Raw genomic sequence first — 17,128 nt, 5'->3', positions numbered from 1 at the left:
CTGTTTACTGAGCGAAAATAAGCATTACCGAGAATAACATTTGGACAAATAATTGGAATTTAAATCACTAAATACCTATCTTAATTACGGCTCAAAGGGTTAAACTCAAGTTAAAAACAAGGGTTGAACTCCATTTAGCACTAACTTTTGCTTAAGTTGCGAAAATAGTTACAAAATAGTACTTTCTCTGAAAAACAATATATTTTTTAACAGATTTGGAATCTTAACCATGAAATTCTGGGAAAAAGTCACGACCTGGAAAAAATGATGATAATTTTAAAAAACAATGTTTCACAGTACTTCTCATTTACCAACTCATTCTGGTGTCTAAATTTGTAACTTATTTCAAAACTTATTTCTTGTTTTAAAATTTATTCTATATTTGATATAAAATATCAGAAAGAATTAGCAAACAAAAAATATCTCCTTTTCAAGTAAACCGAAAACTTCTTTCAAAAATATTTTTCCAGCAGAATTAAAGTCTAAAATGTTTGGAGACATTGCAGCAAGCAATTAAATATCTGGAATAATAAATAATAAAATATAATGAACTATCTTAAGTGAATTAAGTCTTAAGAACTTTAAAAAATGACATAGTAAGGCAAAATCGAGAAACGAAAATTAATTGAATAAGGGAAAAATGATTTAATCAATATAGCACTATAATTGTTTTCTACGGAAACAAAATTTTGGTTTTAGAATTATAATGCAAATAATTTAATTTTCTTGCTACTAGTTCAGGAGTTTTTAAAACTCAGTAACAAAATGTATTAGAAAAATGTGTCTAAATTATATGTGTTTCAAATTTTATGCAGTTACATGCAATAGATATGAGTTTTAGAACTTGTGTTTTAGTTGAGAAAAGTTTTTTATTTTTGTAATACTAAAAATGAATAATATGAAATAATGAATAATACTAAATAATGATGAATACTACATTTTATAAATGTTGATGAATAGCACATTACTTGACACAAAAAATAGTGGTAACTACAAAATGATATCACACTAAGTGTTACACTACACGAATAATGCTCTATTACACTACTACTTCCAAAAACATACTTACCTATTTTAACGGCAAACAATAAATCTTTCAATCAAATCATAACAAATCACAACGACAGCAAACTCTCGAGTGCAAATGCAACTACTGGCTATAAAAAGCGCTCCAACAAAGAAAAGGGAAATTAAGTTTTCGAAAGTGAAAATAATTCTCGATTTGTGGGAATGAGTGAAAATTTTGTGTGTTTTCGATTTAAATTACACCCTTTAAATGCTTGAATTGGTGTTTTGGAATAATGTGTTTCTTCATATTATTTTTTTGGTTGCTCAAAATCATATTGGGAGAGATATTACACCACAGTTTTTAGAGTGTAGTCAGGAATGTAAGGCTTAGTACAGTTCAGGTGCTTAACATTGTGTATACTTTTATATTTAGCTTGTTATAACTATTGATTTGTTTCTATATTTTTTTACGTATGCATGACAAATATTTAATATGAAAATTAATTAAAAATGCTCAATAATTTTGCATCAATTTTATTTATTCAAAACATTTACTTCTCGGCTGCTGACATAGCAATTGAAAAAGAATATCTAGATTAAAATTCAAATAGAACAATAATGTGCCAGGAGTATGATTTCAGCTATCATAATTGCAATTAAAGCTATAGATTTCTTCTTTTCTTTCTTAAAGGAATGACAATTTTAGTCGATTTTTTATTGAAATGTCCAAGTTTAAAAAAGTTATAAATACATCAGGAGGTCGCATAAATTTTGCGACAAACACATCACCAGGTTTAAAATTGAATAGGAACGCATGCCCAAAAACTGTCGTACGAGGCTTGGGCGATTTCCTATTTTCTCGAAACAGTTCATAATAGGGAAACACCCCTAGTGGCATATGATGACATTTCCGGGCATGGGATTTTACGCAGTTTTAATCCTGGTGATGTGCCCCAATTCCCCTAGAAGTTTTCAACTCACACGTTTTGACAAAAAAATTGACCAAAAATACCCTTTTAAAATAAACTGTAGCTTGGAGGGAGATACTGATGACAGATTTGAAATCAGTGATACGAAAGTATCTACAATCTGTTAAAAAATCTCATGCAACAACAAAAAAAAATTCTTACCTAGCGAAAACTAAGAGTCAAATCTATAGAAACGTACTGTTAAATTTTCATTACAAAGCAATGTTTATTAAAATAGTCATTAAGAAAACACATTATGATTAAACATTGTTTAAATTTTTAAACTAGTTCATTTGACTGAAATCTTTTAAAAGTAAATATGGCTTATAAGCATCTTCAATAGGAAGTTTTTCGATGCCATTTGGTAATTGGAGACAGTCTCTCAAATTGTTTCTTATAGCACACCTAGAAAGGTGCTTTAGAGATCTCGGGCACTTTCTGGGACATTCAGAAGTTCTAACCAGTTTACAGTACCAGTCCCAGGGCTTTATTATTTTAGGAACATCTTCTTCGTCTATTCCGTCAAAGATTTCGAAGAAATCAGCGAATGTCAGAAGAGGATCTGATATGGCACTCCAAAGCATTTTCAGTACATTCTCGTATAATTGGTCATCTGCTGTTCGATAAGTGGACGCTCTATAGAGGAAGACGAGTTGATACGATCTGCAGCTGGTTGGATTGATGAGAACTCTTGACCTCATTAGATTATTGAATACGTGCCTATAAATATCATAATCCACTAATCTGAAATGAGAAACGTTACAGAGATAAATCCATTGAATATATTTAAAGTGTCGTTATTGGTACCATATGGAAATTGTAAATAGGAACATTTTACAACGTTAAAAATAAATTTTTATCATAATTTTTACTTACTTATAATTATCATAAAAGAATTAAGTATTTTTTTCAAATTACTCAATACTATTTAATAACACACATGTCGTATTTTTGGCCATAGATGGCGCCAATGAAAACAAGGAATGCCTTAAAAATTTACTTGGTTTAACCAAGCAGGTGGCAAATTGCTTTGGAAACAACAACAACAAATAATACACGCAACAGTAATAAAAACTGGTAATAACAGTAAATAAGTAATTTTTAAAATACTAGGAGGCTCCACCTCCTGCCCGTTCAAATCACCAGTCCCCTTAATTGATTTTCATTCATCATTGTTTACTTCTTAAACATCTGGTTTCCTAACATTTCTTCATAATCATTCTAATATTTCTTCTCAAACATTAGGTTCATAAGCATTGGCAACATTTTCCATAAAAAAATAAAAGTATACAAGCATTGTAGTTTTATGAAAAGACAAAAATTGTTAAGGAGTTTTTCGTAACCAAAATAATCATTAGAATACGAAAAATAATCGTCAGAGCTGTCAAAAATTTTAACTTGAGAAACAGAGTGAGATTTAAAAAGCATAAATAAATAAGAAATAATCATTTCTAGTTTAAAACACTTATATCAATATAAAAATGGAAAATTTTTCGTTATTCGTTAACTTTTATTTTATTTTTAAGACTTTCTCTAGGAATATCAAGATTATATCCGTTGACATGCAATCTCTCTTATTTGCTACTTTTGATGGACATCTTCTCGACCGTGAACTTCATAAAATAAACAAATAAAGATCCCGTTAGGGGAATATAAACTTTCTACAACAATATATAATGTCAACATTCAAAGCAAAAAACACGAAAAAGCACCTTAATTTGCAATAACTTTCGAACAAATAAGAATTTCGAAAAGGACTCTCTTGTAAATTATAATACAAAATGGTCCCATCTCGTCAAATTTTAACTCTGTAATTGCATTTTAGTGGTCTCTAGATTGACCAGCATGGCTTTTTTTATCATAACTTTAACAGTTAATGATTCTCAAACCAATAATCGAATCGTATTTTTTCTTCTTTTTTATTTCATCAAACTCCTTGTTCACTTTTCTATTCAACTTTGTAATTTCAAATTCCTAAGTTTCATAGATTTTGAGCATAAAAGCAAACAAAAAAGATCTTAAAATTAAATTACTTTCGAACAAAATATCGCATAAAACTTTATTTTGAATCGATAAATAAATGTGACCCTTTCAGTATGCTGGATTTCCACTCTGTAATTGCATTTCTGATCCGTCCATATAAATTATTTCGAACAAGTGGAAATTATAATTCTTCAACAAATTTTCAATTGCTACAGTTCTTTATTCCATCATAATTCCCGTACATTTTTCTACATGCCTCAGTAATTTCAAACTTCTAAGTTCTATAGTTTTGTGTAAAGTTAAGGTTGCTCTTACGATTTTTTAATATATAAGGAAATTTAGTAATTTAAAAAAATATTGAGCAAATTTGATTCGATACTATTTTTCTCGGGAACATACGCGCAGGGTTTATACGAAACCTCAAATAACATAAAAAACGCATTCTTTTTTAGCTAATGGTTTTGACATGCCTTTTTTACAGTTATCAGGTCTTAAAAACTTTATGAGGTCTTTCAGGTGTTAGAAATTTACTAAGGCCATTATTTTTAATAACAAAAGAGTAATCATATTCTGGGGTAAAGCAGTATCTCATGGCTTTTTTCACGTTAATTATATAATTGTAGTTTTCTGTAACCAGATGATGCGTCACTTAGCTCGTTTTAATAGCACAATAACAAAGAGATTTCATAACACTAATAACTATTCTTCAGCCAGGGTTGTTACCAGGAGTACAATGATGATATTAAAATATTAGAGTTAATTCTGAACATTAAGGACTCAAATATAAGAATAACTTGCTAGCCAACTCATTTCATAAAATAAAAAAAAAAGCTTTAGTAAGAATTCGTGGTTGATCAGCAGGGGTTTAGAGAATTCAACTTCCAATTAGGTGAAATAGGTTCGAATCCCAGCAGTGGCTAGCACAATGCTGACGCAAAATATCATTAGTGAGAGAGGGACTATGGGTTAGAAACCGTCGTCGGGCTTAACATGGGAGGTTTTCATTGTCTTCCTCTCAAACGCAGATGCGGGTTAGTTCCGTCGAAAAGTCTTCCACGAATGCAAATTTCACCCTATACTTGATGCAAGAGTTCCCTTGTCTTCTGGACTAGGTTCAAAATTACAAGAATACGGAGATGAACATTAGTTTTGTAAAATTAGAATTTGGTTGGCTGTTCAACGCCGGTGATTAAATAAAATCAAATCCTCCTCTCTATACGAAGGCAAGTTCGTCCCAATATTTGATCAAAAAGTTCCTTTAACTTCTGGGTTGAGTTCAAAATTACAAGGCTACGAATTGAACATAGATAGTTGTAAACGCAAAATTGGGTCAGCTGTTCAACGCTCGTTATTAAAAATTAAAACATGTGTGAGGGATCTTTTTCTTCCAATTTAGCAGGATTTAATTAGATGAAGAAGTTGGGGCTCGACAATTCTCGTGCACACCCTTAACGTTACAGAATTTTGCGTCCTCCCAGGTGAGATTCAGCTTACCATATAGTAGCTGTATTTTTTATTTTTTTTAAATACTTGCTTGGATCAGATACGATGAACATTTTCAAATCTGTCACTATAATCTCTCCATTATTATTACCTATTTCAAACTAAGATATTTTTTTATCAAATCATTAATAGAAAGTAAATTGAAATTTTTACGATAAAGTCTTGTACAAATGTTCAGATATGTTGGACCTCATTTTTTTTTGTTGCATATTGTGCCATATATTGAGAACTTCTTTAGCAAATTGAAGAATCGTTACGCCCTATTATACAATTTAATAGAATAATTCTATGCAAAAAAAATATTATTTATAATTTTTTATTTTTATATTTAATAATAGTTGGATAAAAATTGAAACGTAAAAGAATACAGATTTTTACATCATTTAAAAAAAAAAGCGTAATTTTACGTGGGAAATTTGAAAAAAAAAGGTCGAATAGTTCCAGAAAAATTGATTTTTAAAAAAGTTTCATATTTAAAAGTGTCAGGAACAGATTTCAACGGATATGTCTTAGATTTTCCTCATGGAATTTCATTCGTTATATCGATGAAAAACTTTTTAAACCTAACTTTTAAATTTCTTGACTATTATTAAATAAAATTAAAAATAATTCATTATTATTGAAAGTATTTTGTGCATGGAATTATTTCTGGATAAGCAAATTTTGTAATCGGGTTTCGAAAAATTTTCAATTCGCTTAAAAATTTCACGAAAAAAGAATTGTTAACATTAAGGAGTTCAAACTTTGAACCGCTATCGACCAAACTATCGAGATCATATTTCTTTTATTTTCCAGATACCTTATATATTTTGGGGATGAAAAATCCAAATCCTATAAATGAAAGGCATGTTTATTCAGAGAAAGTAAGTATTTGAGCCTGATTTCATAATTTCAATTATCGCCTGATGTAACTAGTTAATGGAGTTAAAGTCAACTCCTCGAAGATTGAGTTTTAGTCCGATAAATAAATCAAAGGTTATTCAGGGTATTTCGCTTTTCATTAGCGCATTGTATATTTTTAAGATGTGTGTCCAAAACAAGTGGCAGAAAAAAGATACTGTTAAAATCTCAAGACAAACTAATGAAGGATACTGGATTAAAAACACCAGAACCTGTTTAATTGCTAGAAGAAATAGAGAGAATCATTTACATCTGAGTCTTTAGGAAAGTTGGTAGGCCATAGATCAATAATGCTAAAACTGACCTTTTTCGATGTACCTTTTCTAAGAAACTGCTTATGATATCACTTTGAACTTGTTTGAGGATGTTTGAGCTTATATCAGTTGCATGCTGTGATAATGTTTTAGTGTTAATAGGAATACTTTTTGAGCTAAGAAAGATTTTTACTCAAAAATTATGAAACTTTTCAGAAAATTGAAAAATCTTAGTTCACAATTTAAAAAAAAAAAAAAAATCTGTCAAATATATGTATTGACAGTCTTCACAGTGTAAACATGTATACTTAAACATTCTTTTTCAAAAAATAAATAAATAAAAAATAAAACTGTAGCAATATCTTGTTTTAGATGATGAGAAAAGATACATCAAAAAAGGTCAGTTTTAGCATTATTGGTATATGCCCTACCGACTCTACTCAAAGTTTCATAAGGCGATACGAAAACGTATCTCGTTTATCATAAATTAGATATTTTTTTACGACTCCTACTGAGTATATTTTCTGGACATAAACAACCTCCTAAAGATCTTTTTTTTTCTTTAAATCAATAATGAAATTAAGAATATTTTGCCTGCGTATTATTTGATTTCATGCAATCTAAAAGAAACGCTTAGGTTATTAGCAAAATTAATTTGGAATTGCAATTTTACAACTAAGCTGATTATGACTTTTGCTTTTAGACAACACAATGTTGCAGTCCCATGTATTCTGCAAAAACATGTATTCTGTATAATCTGCAAAAACGAAACTAGAAGCATTCTTATTCAGTTCTAAGTTTTTGCCACAAACTTCACTTTGAACATTAAATAAAAATATATAAAATTTAAATAATTTCTTGACCTGAATTTTTGCTGGACTTTTAATTAATGTTGTTGTTAAAGTACAATAATAAATTTTAGAGTTTTTCTGTTCTTTATACATTAATGACTAAATTAGAAAGTTTAATTATTAATGAAAAATTAAATGTCTTAATTTTTATAAAATAAGATGTATTAATTATTCAATAAAAAAATAGGATATAAGAACTTAGTATAAACAATTAAAAATTAATCGTTAAATTTTTTTTAATTGCATGAAATAGTTAAAAATTTATTAAAAGCAAATTCTACATTGAAAAGTATATTTAGATAATTTTTTTAATGAAAATACTGATTATTAAATGTGATACTACTTACTTTTAGTGATTATGTTAGGAAATCACTTAAAATTACTTTTCAAATTAATTTATAGAAAATTAAATATTCAATGCAATCGAAAAAACTTGATAAGATATATGTTCTACTAACTATATTCACTCTTCTGAATTAACACTGGGGGACATTTTTGTTCTGTTTTTGGTTCCATGAGATTTTTAAATGGATCTCGAATACTTTCATACCACTGATTTCAAATCTTCAATCAACTTCATTTTCTGCAAGCTACATTTTTAAAAAAAATAGGAAATCGCCCTTAGCGGCGTATAACGATATTTTCAGGAATGGGTTCCAATACACTTTTAATTCTGATGATGTTCCTTAACTCCCCTAGAAGATTGTCGCAACATTGATTGCTCCAATTAAAACTTAATATAAACAGTAATATTGACGAATAATCCATTATTAATTATTAATAATTAAAAGTATCAAAACAAAAAGTAAAATACAATAAAAAAAATTATCTAAATACAATGCAAAATATTATTTCCTAAACAATATTATTCTCTTAAAAAACATCTAATTATCGTCAAATCTATAATGCTACTTAATCTGTTCAACTGAAATATTTTTAATTGGATTTAAAGTTACTTAACTAAGATTACACAAATCCAACAACAAATTAATAATATTATATAACAAGTAATTATTGTTATTAGTAATTAATAAACTATTCTTAACGCTATTAATAACGCTTTTCTCAGACATAACAACAGTATCTGTAATATTAATGAAAAAAAATTTACGAATTGAGATACAATTAACATAAGAAATTAAACAAAAAATAGTTAACTGACTAAAATGAAGATAAGAAAAGATTGTGAAAACCTAGTTTATACTGTTTGCACTACACGGTGCTTAGAGTTTGTATATAAAATAACAATTGTAGTGACCCTGGCCAGGGAACTTGCCGTGCTTTTTGTTCGCCAAGGTAGTGACCATTCATTTGTAGAATTATGACTTATAAAAAAACAGGCAAAGCTAATTTTTATTTTAGTTTCAAAATATTTTCTTTTCTCAAAATATACAATGCCTATTATGAAATATTCCTGCATACGCAAAACAATAATATTTCCCGCTCAGCAAATACAATAACAAATCAATGCAATAAATGTAAATAAAACATGTAAATCAAGTATACTTACAGACACTTTTGGTAAGCTTTTACTAAGTATAGCAAACATCCATCTTGGAAGAACTCATTCTTTTCACCAAAATCAGTTATTAAAATGAAATTCTTGGGCTCCCTCATCAAACAACTATGAGAAAACTCATTTTCAGAGTAGCCTAACTTCTCTTTCATCAAATTCAGAAAGTCTACTTTAAGTTCAATCGAAAATTCTATCATGCCCTTCAGAATTTCAGTGGCGTGGGTAACTCGCCAAATTAAGAATATTTTATTCAAATAGTCCAAAAATCTATGATCCAAAGGACCATCGTAATCAGCTTTTCTTGAAAATGCTTCAAGTATTAAATTTGATTCTTCCGATGTAAATTTTCCCTCCATGACGCACGCCACAAAATATTGTTTACAACTAGAATAACAACATCGTCCTTCTTCACTCCAACTTGGACTGAAAATAATACTATTCTGTGATTCTGAGTAGGGGGTTGGAATTTACTGGGGGGTCACTAAAAGTGGACTGACTACTCCCTTTGGTTTCAGGAGTAACCTGTAGTCCCTAACCGCACAGGAGTGCTTGTTTATTTTTTGAATAGGGGAAAGATCAGATAAGGGAGTGCTGGGGTTGAAAATCTTTTAGAATGTAGATAAAGTCCTCTAATTTATTAAACATATGATGCATAAGTTTTCATGGAAGAATAAAGTACATTGAAAAAAAATATTAGCAATATACGCAAATTTTTGCATTATGTAGTATTGCCCAATAAAAGTAAAAACTAATTTTTCTAAGGGAAAAATTCTTAGGAAATGATTATTTTCCAGCAAGTGTATTGTTTAAATTATGCTTTAATATTGGTAAGCATTGCATGAATTGCATTGCATGAAATATATTGCGTGACAATAGAGTCTCTTTTATTATACAATGAGAAAAAGATATCGTCAAAAATACCAGAATTTTATAAAATTTACAGTGTTTCTGGCATCATGATAACAGCAAAAAGCTCGGTAATTTTAACCGAAGCGCTTCGGTTAAATTAACAATAAAATTTTGTTTTATAATATGTGAGAAAATTTGGTAAATGTTTCAAAGTCTGGTCCTTTTATTATGAATTATGATACCTTAGCATGGCTAAAATATCAATTGTTCGGTTAAATTTACTTTACAGTTTTTTACTAAATGGTCGATAATTAGAACGAGAATTTTGAAAACCAGACTTTTCGGTTCACTGTTACTATATAAATTGAAAAACTACTAAATGAATTGTTTAAATACTGTATATTCTGGTTTCAATAACAAAAATTAAGTTGTTGTTTTCTTAACCACAAACGTCATAACCAAACATCACATTAATTTTACCAAACATCACATTAATTTTACTTGAATTTTTCTCCGTGTGTTTAAGATGAGGTACATCATGCACAAAATGATCCAAATTGGCCACTAAAAGAATATAGGGATTCTATATAGTGATTTACAAAAGCAATCAAATATTGTAATGAGAATTTTTTTTCTTTTGATTTTAATTTCGATTGAGCTTTTATTTAATTTGTGCACTTAAATCTTTGTAAATATTTTAAATGAATCAGGTGAATAATTCTTCTGCCTTAATAAGTTAAGAATTTTATTAAAAATTATAAACTATTTTTTTGAATGTTAATATCGCTGTTCTTTTATAAGTTTTATTTATTGTAAAAGAACTGCGAGTGGTTGTTCATGACATTAGGCCCGACAAACTTTAAGTCCGATATTTTTATGTATTTTTGTTATGAACACTTTCATTGTAGTTTAGTAAACTTCAAATGATTTTTTATGAAAATTTTTAAAAATATTCAATGTTCCTTTTTTAAAATAAATAAATTGAAAGATTTTTTTAAAAAATATAAAAATATGTACATAAAGCTACAGGTGTTTTATCACTTAGTTATTAAAACATAAATTAAATTAATATTAGAAAGTAATAAATAAAATTCAAGCTCACTGTAAAAAATTGTGGTCCAAATTGCGGTAAAAAGTACCGTCATTCAGGGGGCCAGTACTGTTTAAAGTGAAATTTTAAGGAGCAAAAAATATGATGTACCATAATTTTTAAGGTAATATTTAATGTGAAATGTCTGAGCCACTATAATTAAATAAATATTACTGTCAAAATTACGGCATAACATTTTATAGTAAAAATTAGTTTTACGGTAAGTTGAATTTTAAGGACGCTTCATTCAGGGATCCAGTTCTTTTTGCGGTAATTTGATCTGAAATTTTTTTTATAGTGTATGTGGGTATTTAAATACCACAAGCTTATATAATGCTCTTAAAATAAACATATAATGGAAAAAAAACTTTAAAAAATTATTTTTGAATCCTATAATGAAAAAGTAAAAAATATCTTCCACAACTCGTTTCTTGACGATTAACGTGCTTTCGGTGTTTTGCCTTATTAAAGGTCTTTACTAACTTTTGTTTTTTGTCAGCCAAGAGGTATTTATTTCTGCAGTTATCCAAGTTCTGCCAACTAATTGGGTGCGTAGACTGAATGTTAAGCTTATTGAGTGACTATTCTCTAATTAGATGTTCTAATCGAAGACAGTGGGATTCATTTCTAATAGATACGCACTAGAAACCCAATCAGACTGTATTAAACTCATTGCGGAAATATTAACAAAGCTTCCAGGAAACAATAAAATTCTTTGATTAGGCAGTTGTCAAAAATTATGAATACATTATTTAGTAAGACTTACTCATATCTAGGACATATGAAATTAATCTTTTTCTGAAATTTCATAAATACTACACTTTTTACAAATTATTATTTCTACATTTCAAGCGATAATACAAATGATCCAAAGAAAGTTATAATTGAAAAATAATATTTTATAAGAAAGTGATGACCATGCACTTTAAATCTCTTTTCTATGTATATATTTAGCTGCTATATTTCTTTTATTCATCCTTATTTTTTAAGATAATAAGTTTAAAGTGTAGCAGGAATTTATTGAGTCACTGTTTTAGAATTTATTATTATTTAATTCATAAATTGAAAAATTAAACTAAATTGAAATAAATGTAGTCTTTTATTTAATGTGTTCAACTGTGCTTTTGTTTAAAAACAAAAATCATCAAAAACCATAACACTTCGTTTTAAGAAATTTGCTCTGTCGATGTGAGAAATTATTCAGTTTGTTTGAGTAATTATTATTATTAGTCTAATTATAATGTTATTAAAAAAGGTTGTACTTTCTTCAAATTAAAAATAAAATTTTAACGAATTCAATATTTTATTAGATTTAAATACATTTTTATTCTGTATAATTGCTAGAAAAATATTGCGTCTGTAAATTTCTATAAAAAAAATTGAAAATTTAAGACTATTTAAGTTATTATTATTATTATTATATATACTCTATCCTCTGCTTGAACAGAAATATATATATATACTAATTTTACATATATTATTACTAATTTATAGTTTGTTTACGTTAGTAAATAATATTATTAACTAAATTGAATAAAAACCTCAACTATATTTTTTTCCTCACTCACTTGTATAGCAAATCAACAACGACTTTTTTTCTCCTGAATTATAAATTCATTAACAAACTCGAGAAACAGAAAGATGAATTGCCACTAAACATATCCATCATTTTCAAAAAAGGTTACAAGAAAAACATCTTGTTTGAATAACAAATTACATTGCAAAACTTAGGTTAAGTAAACTTGATTATACCTTTTCCTGTTTATAAATTGATGCGTCCATTGTTGATGAAAATTTAGTTTGTGGAAGTTTTAACTGTATTTCCAACACTTTTTCGGTGTAACTTCGAAGATAAATTAGAGTAGTGTCAAGATGATAAATGTATCAAAGGAAAAAAGGTTTATTTGGTTTATTCAATAAAAAAAAAATAAGAGCTTGCTACATTATCATTTCAAAAGCACATGATGTTTTTTTTTCTTCAACAAAATATTGTGTACAGCAGCCACGTGACATGAAGAAGAGTAGCTTTAAGAAAAATACATTAAATCGGACTAGAATCTATTACAGCAAATCTTTCGTTGAAATAGAGAAATTATAGTATTTTTAGATTTTTTTTCAATCAAGGTAAAGTTAAGACCGACTATATTTTAAGTAACTAAAAAATTGAAATGAATATAAATCTAAGAGAAATAAGGAGAAATAAATAAAATGTAATATTATTCATATAAAGGGTTAGGTCATTCTGAATAACTTGAAAATTGTTTTCCGTAGGATAACTGAATATGGGCCAAGTGTTCCATAAAAACCCATTTCTCTGATACTATGGAAATAAAATAATTGATGTGATGTTTTTTGTTTATTTTTTTGAAGAAAAAAAAACAAAAAAAATTTGATTTCGATAACAAATAGATTTCAAAAGAGAAATGAAGAAGAAATAACAAAGAAATTTGATTTTGTTGATTTTTTTGTTTATGTTTGCTGGCTCAGCAGCTTTCAGGTTCTAAGTTGCAACACAAAATGCTTATTATTATTATTATTTTTATTATTATTATTATTTTTTTTTATTATTATTATTTTTATTATTATTATTATTAATATCATATACTAGAATAACCACATAAATACGTAAGTTTCTTTTAACAAAGAGTTTGAATAAAATTGAAAAAAATGTGAATTAAGTACACATGAATGTGCATAAATGGACATAATAAGTTAGGTTCAGTAAGCAAGAACCTTCCTAAACTCATAATTACCCTAGAAAAAGTAATAAAATAAACGAGAATAAACATGTAGCAGTGATGAGAAACAAGATTGGTAGATAAAGTTCTTTTTTTTTTTTTTTTTTTTTGTTCAGTTTTGCATGATTTTAGAAAATAAGAAATCAGGCTTATTTTTAAAAATCAAAACTAAGATCGTTTAATCTCCTGGGTTTGTACATATATATCATTGAATTTATGGTTTTTGCTAGAGTATTTTTAAAAAAATTAAAAAGCCCTCGAAATTCCCAGTAAAATGTTAATAAAAAAACTCTATGCTAAATTGAAATAAAGCTATGTACTTTTGTAAAAAAGTAATTTCAAATTCACTCTTCCAGTTTGATTTCAATTATTGTTGTTTATTTAGTTTACGAGACCGGTCGACGTGTAAAATATTGCCAGAAAAAGAAAGCAATTTTAAAATGCATCAAATAAACTTTGTTTTCAATCTAATATTTTTGTTTGTTCTTACTCAAATGAAGATATTTGTTCTACTTAACAATAACACTACAGTACATTCAATTACGTATTATATTATCAATTTTTCTTACTTCAAATTTATTCAATTTTGGCATTTATACTTCAAAAAAGGTTTGGGAATTAAAAGACGGAATTCGACATTTCATTTCAACAAATGATTTTCGAATAAATGCTTGAATAAACTTTCGTTCTCAATCTTTTGTGACAAAGGCCCTTTCAGTCAAAATCCAGATTGCAGCTCTCTAAATCTATTACGGATATTCTACTAATTGTTTACGTTGCAGTGCATTCCACTTAGAAACTCTGATTTAGTGTATACAATATAGGATTTACTGCATGAAAAGATTTGACTTTTGAACTTTCTAATCCCTCAAAAGTATGGTTACCTCTTTTAAAACGCTATACATTTTTAGGAATGTGAGTATAAAAGACAAGAGTCGACTAAGATAATTCGTTACATGGGATAATTGTTATCTACTATTTACTAATTTAAAATATAATAAAATATGAAAAAAGAAGAAGGTGGGGGAAGGGCAATTATTCAACGCTGAAAGAAACAATCTTGTGTACTTTTGCTACTATGGCAAAAAAATAAAAATGAAAACAAAGAAATTCAGAGAAAAAAGGGGTACAAGAAATCACTGGGTCTCTTCGTAATACATGTGTTTACTTAACCCTTTGACGGTCAGGGAAATGAACAGTTTTCGTTTCATTAATTCGCGCAGTATTACGAGCAAACAGTAGTCGAAAGTGGCAGCTATTTTTCACCGCTGTTCTACCGAAAATGTCACCCTTCTCTGGCGATGCCTACTGCTCCGCTTTCTGGAATTGTTATAATTTCGTTGAAGATGGACAGTTACGCCTACTTTTTAATAGAGTAACCAGTAGACTGTTGCTTTAACGTTGCAATTTATATGATACTTATAGTTTTTGATATTTAGTGGTGAAAAAATTACTTAAAAGGAAAAATACTAAACTGAAAGTAACTTGACTTTCGCTATCACTAGGAAACACTATTTTACAAAGCGGAGCAAGTTGGCTTCTCTGGATGCGATAGATAGCTCGCCGCACGCTTTTAAAAATTTCTTTAAGTATTCGTAGTACATAAATAACAGTTTTTACGTACTTTTCGTTTTCTACATAGTCAATGCAGAATAATTATGGCGAACGAGCTCAGCTCGTCAGCGCGCATTGCGGAAAAATTTCACTACCCGAGTAGTGCTCGTTGCTAACCATTACGGTAGAAATCTTGCTCCCGAGCGGAACTCGTTTGCGCGCATTACGAGGCACGATTCGATTGCGAGCTGAACTCGTCCATAACCGTCAGAGGGTTAAAGAAGGCAAGCAAAGGAGCAAAAAAAGGAAAAATTTCATAAATCTTTCCGAAAATTTTAGGATCCAAAATATATGTCTAAAAAATATTGTGAAAAATAATTTCATCATCAGCATTGGAACGACAGCCTTTTGTGAGCCTAGGCCTTCCTCAGAAGCTTTTCCCATTCTGCCCTTCTCCCAGCAATTGATTTCCAGTTCTTTACTTTTAGGATGGCAAAATCCTCATCCACACAGTCTTTCCATCTCTTTTTGGGCCCTCCTCTTGGCCTTTTATAGGAGGGGGTTGCATTAAAGACTCTTAATGCTGTTCGCTCTAGGCTCATTCTCACTACATGCCCGGCCCATCTCATTCTACTTAGTTTAATAGATTTAATGATGTCATCACTTTTAAAGATCTTATATATTTCAAAATTATATCTTTTTCTCCAGTTGTTGTTATCGATTAAAGCGCCAAAGATGGTTCGTATGACCTTCCTTTCGAAGGTTGCTAATAACTTCTCTTCCCTTTTGTTAAAGTCCATGTCCCTGATTAAATAACTTACTAAGGACTGATTGAAATAATTTGCCAAGTATATTGTGGAGACTCGATCATTAGAATTTTGTGGAATTTTTTTCTATTTGAATAAAAAAAAATTCTATGCTAAATACCATAATGTATTTAAAAATTATAATTTATTACTTAATAGTTTATTTCCTCCAGGACAGCTATTTTTTTAAAAAATTGCCCATTTAAATCAGAAATATCTTAATTTATATATGTTATTACTTTATATTTTATTCCTTCTAATTTCTAAAAACTTCTGAAAAATTGGCTCATGTATATCAAACGTATCTCAAATTATATGTGTATTACTTTATATTTAATTTTTTCCAGTCAGCTAATTACATAAAATTGACTCGTTTATGGGAGATGAATCTCAAGTTCTTGTTAATTACTATAAAAACAGCTATTCCTTCAAACAATGATCTTCTCCTTAATATTTAAAATCTCCTTAAAATTAATAATTTACCATGTCGTCATCGTATGACTAAGTTTCAATATTTCAGCTCCAATGCTATAGTTAAACTTTATCGGGCAATAAATATCATGGAAATATATGCAGATATACAACTTTCGGTTATTTACGAATGACATAATGTTTCGAATATTTTTCGAAATTTTAGTTTTTGAAATAAAGTTCTTTATACAACAACAAATTACGGAATATTGTTTTCCATTACAAATAATGTTCTGCCACTATACTTTTAACAATAATTTCTCACAAAAGCATGCTTTTAAAATAAATTTTATTAAAATCTGAAATGTAAAACAATAATTTGAACCAAATTCAAAAGAAACAAATACTAGCACTACAATATCAGAACTTTTTCAAAGTTTATTTATTTTGCTAATTTTCTGAACAAAAGGTTGCATTTCCCGTTCATTTATGGAATAATTAAATTCTCCGCTCATAACTTTTCGATCTTTGTTTGTTGTCGCATTCATTACACAGGATGGAATAGAAAATTGCCATATAGTTGGATATTTGTTCCTTCTTTGTTTGCTTCGACACTATAATGTATGAATCCGAAGTATCTTTGTTCGTTCCTAATAACGAGACATTATGCGCAATAAATTGTTGCTCCAATTCTTGT

At 28.5% G+C, this 17,128-nt stretch overlaps 1 protein-coding gene across 1 annotated transcript; it reads right to left on the bottom strand.

The window, feature by feature from the left end:
- Positions 1-1,526: 1,526 nt before the first annotated feature.
- On the bottom strand, positions 1,527-9,448 carry LOC107452639 (uncharacterized). The gene is made up of 2 exons (XM_016069181.4): positions 8,978-9,448; positions 1,527-2,720 (listed from the first exon to the last, which is right to left on the bottom strand). The coding sequence occupies exons 1-2, from the start codon at positions 9,337-9,339 to the stop codon at positions 2,261-2,263; spliced, it is 822 nt and encodes a 273-aa protein (XP_015924667.3). The 5' UTR covers positions 9,340-9,448; the 3' UTR covers positions 1,527-2,260.
- Between the last annotated feature and the right edge of the window lie 7,680 nt (positions 9,449-17,128).

This window comes from Parasteatoda tepidariorum, chromosome 3, assembly GCF_982258835.1.
Source record: "Parasteatoda tepidariorum strain Cologne lab strain chromosome 3, Ptep-v5.0, whole genome shotgun sequence".
In the NCBI taxonomy this organism is placed as follows: domain Eukaryota; kingdom Metazoa; phylum Arthropoda; class Arachnida; order Araneae; family Theridiidae; genus Parasteatoda; species Parasteatoda tepidariorum.
Note: the sequence above shows the minus strand (reverse complement) of the source record. Positions and strands in the feature narration are given on the sequence as shown.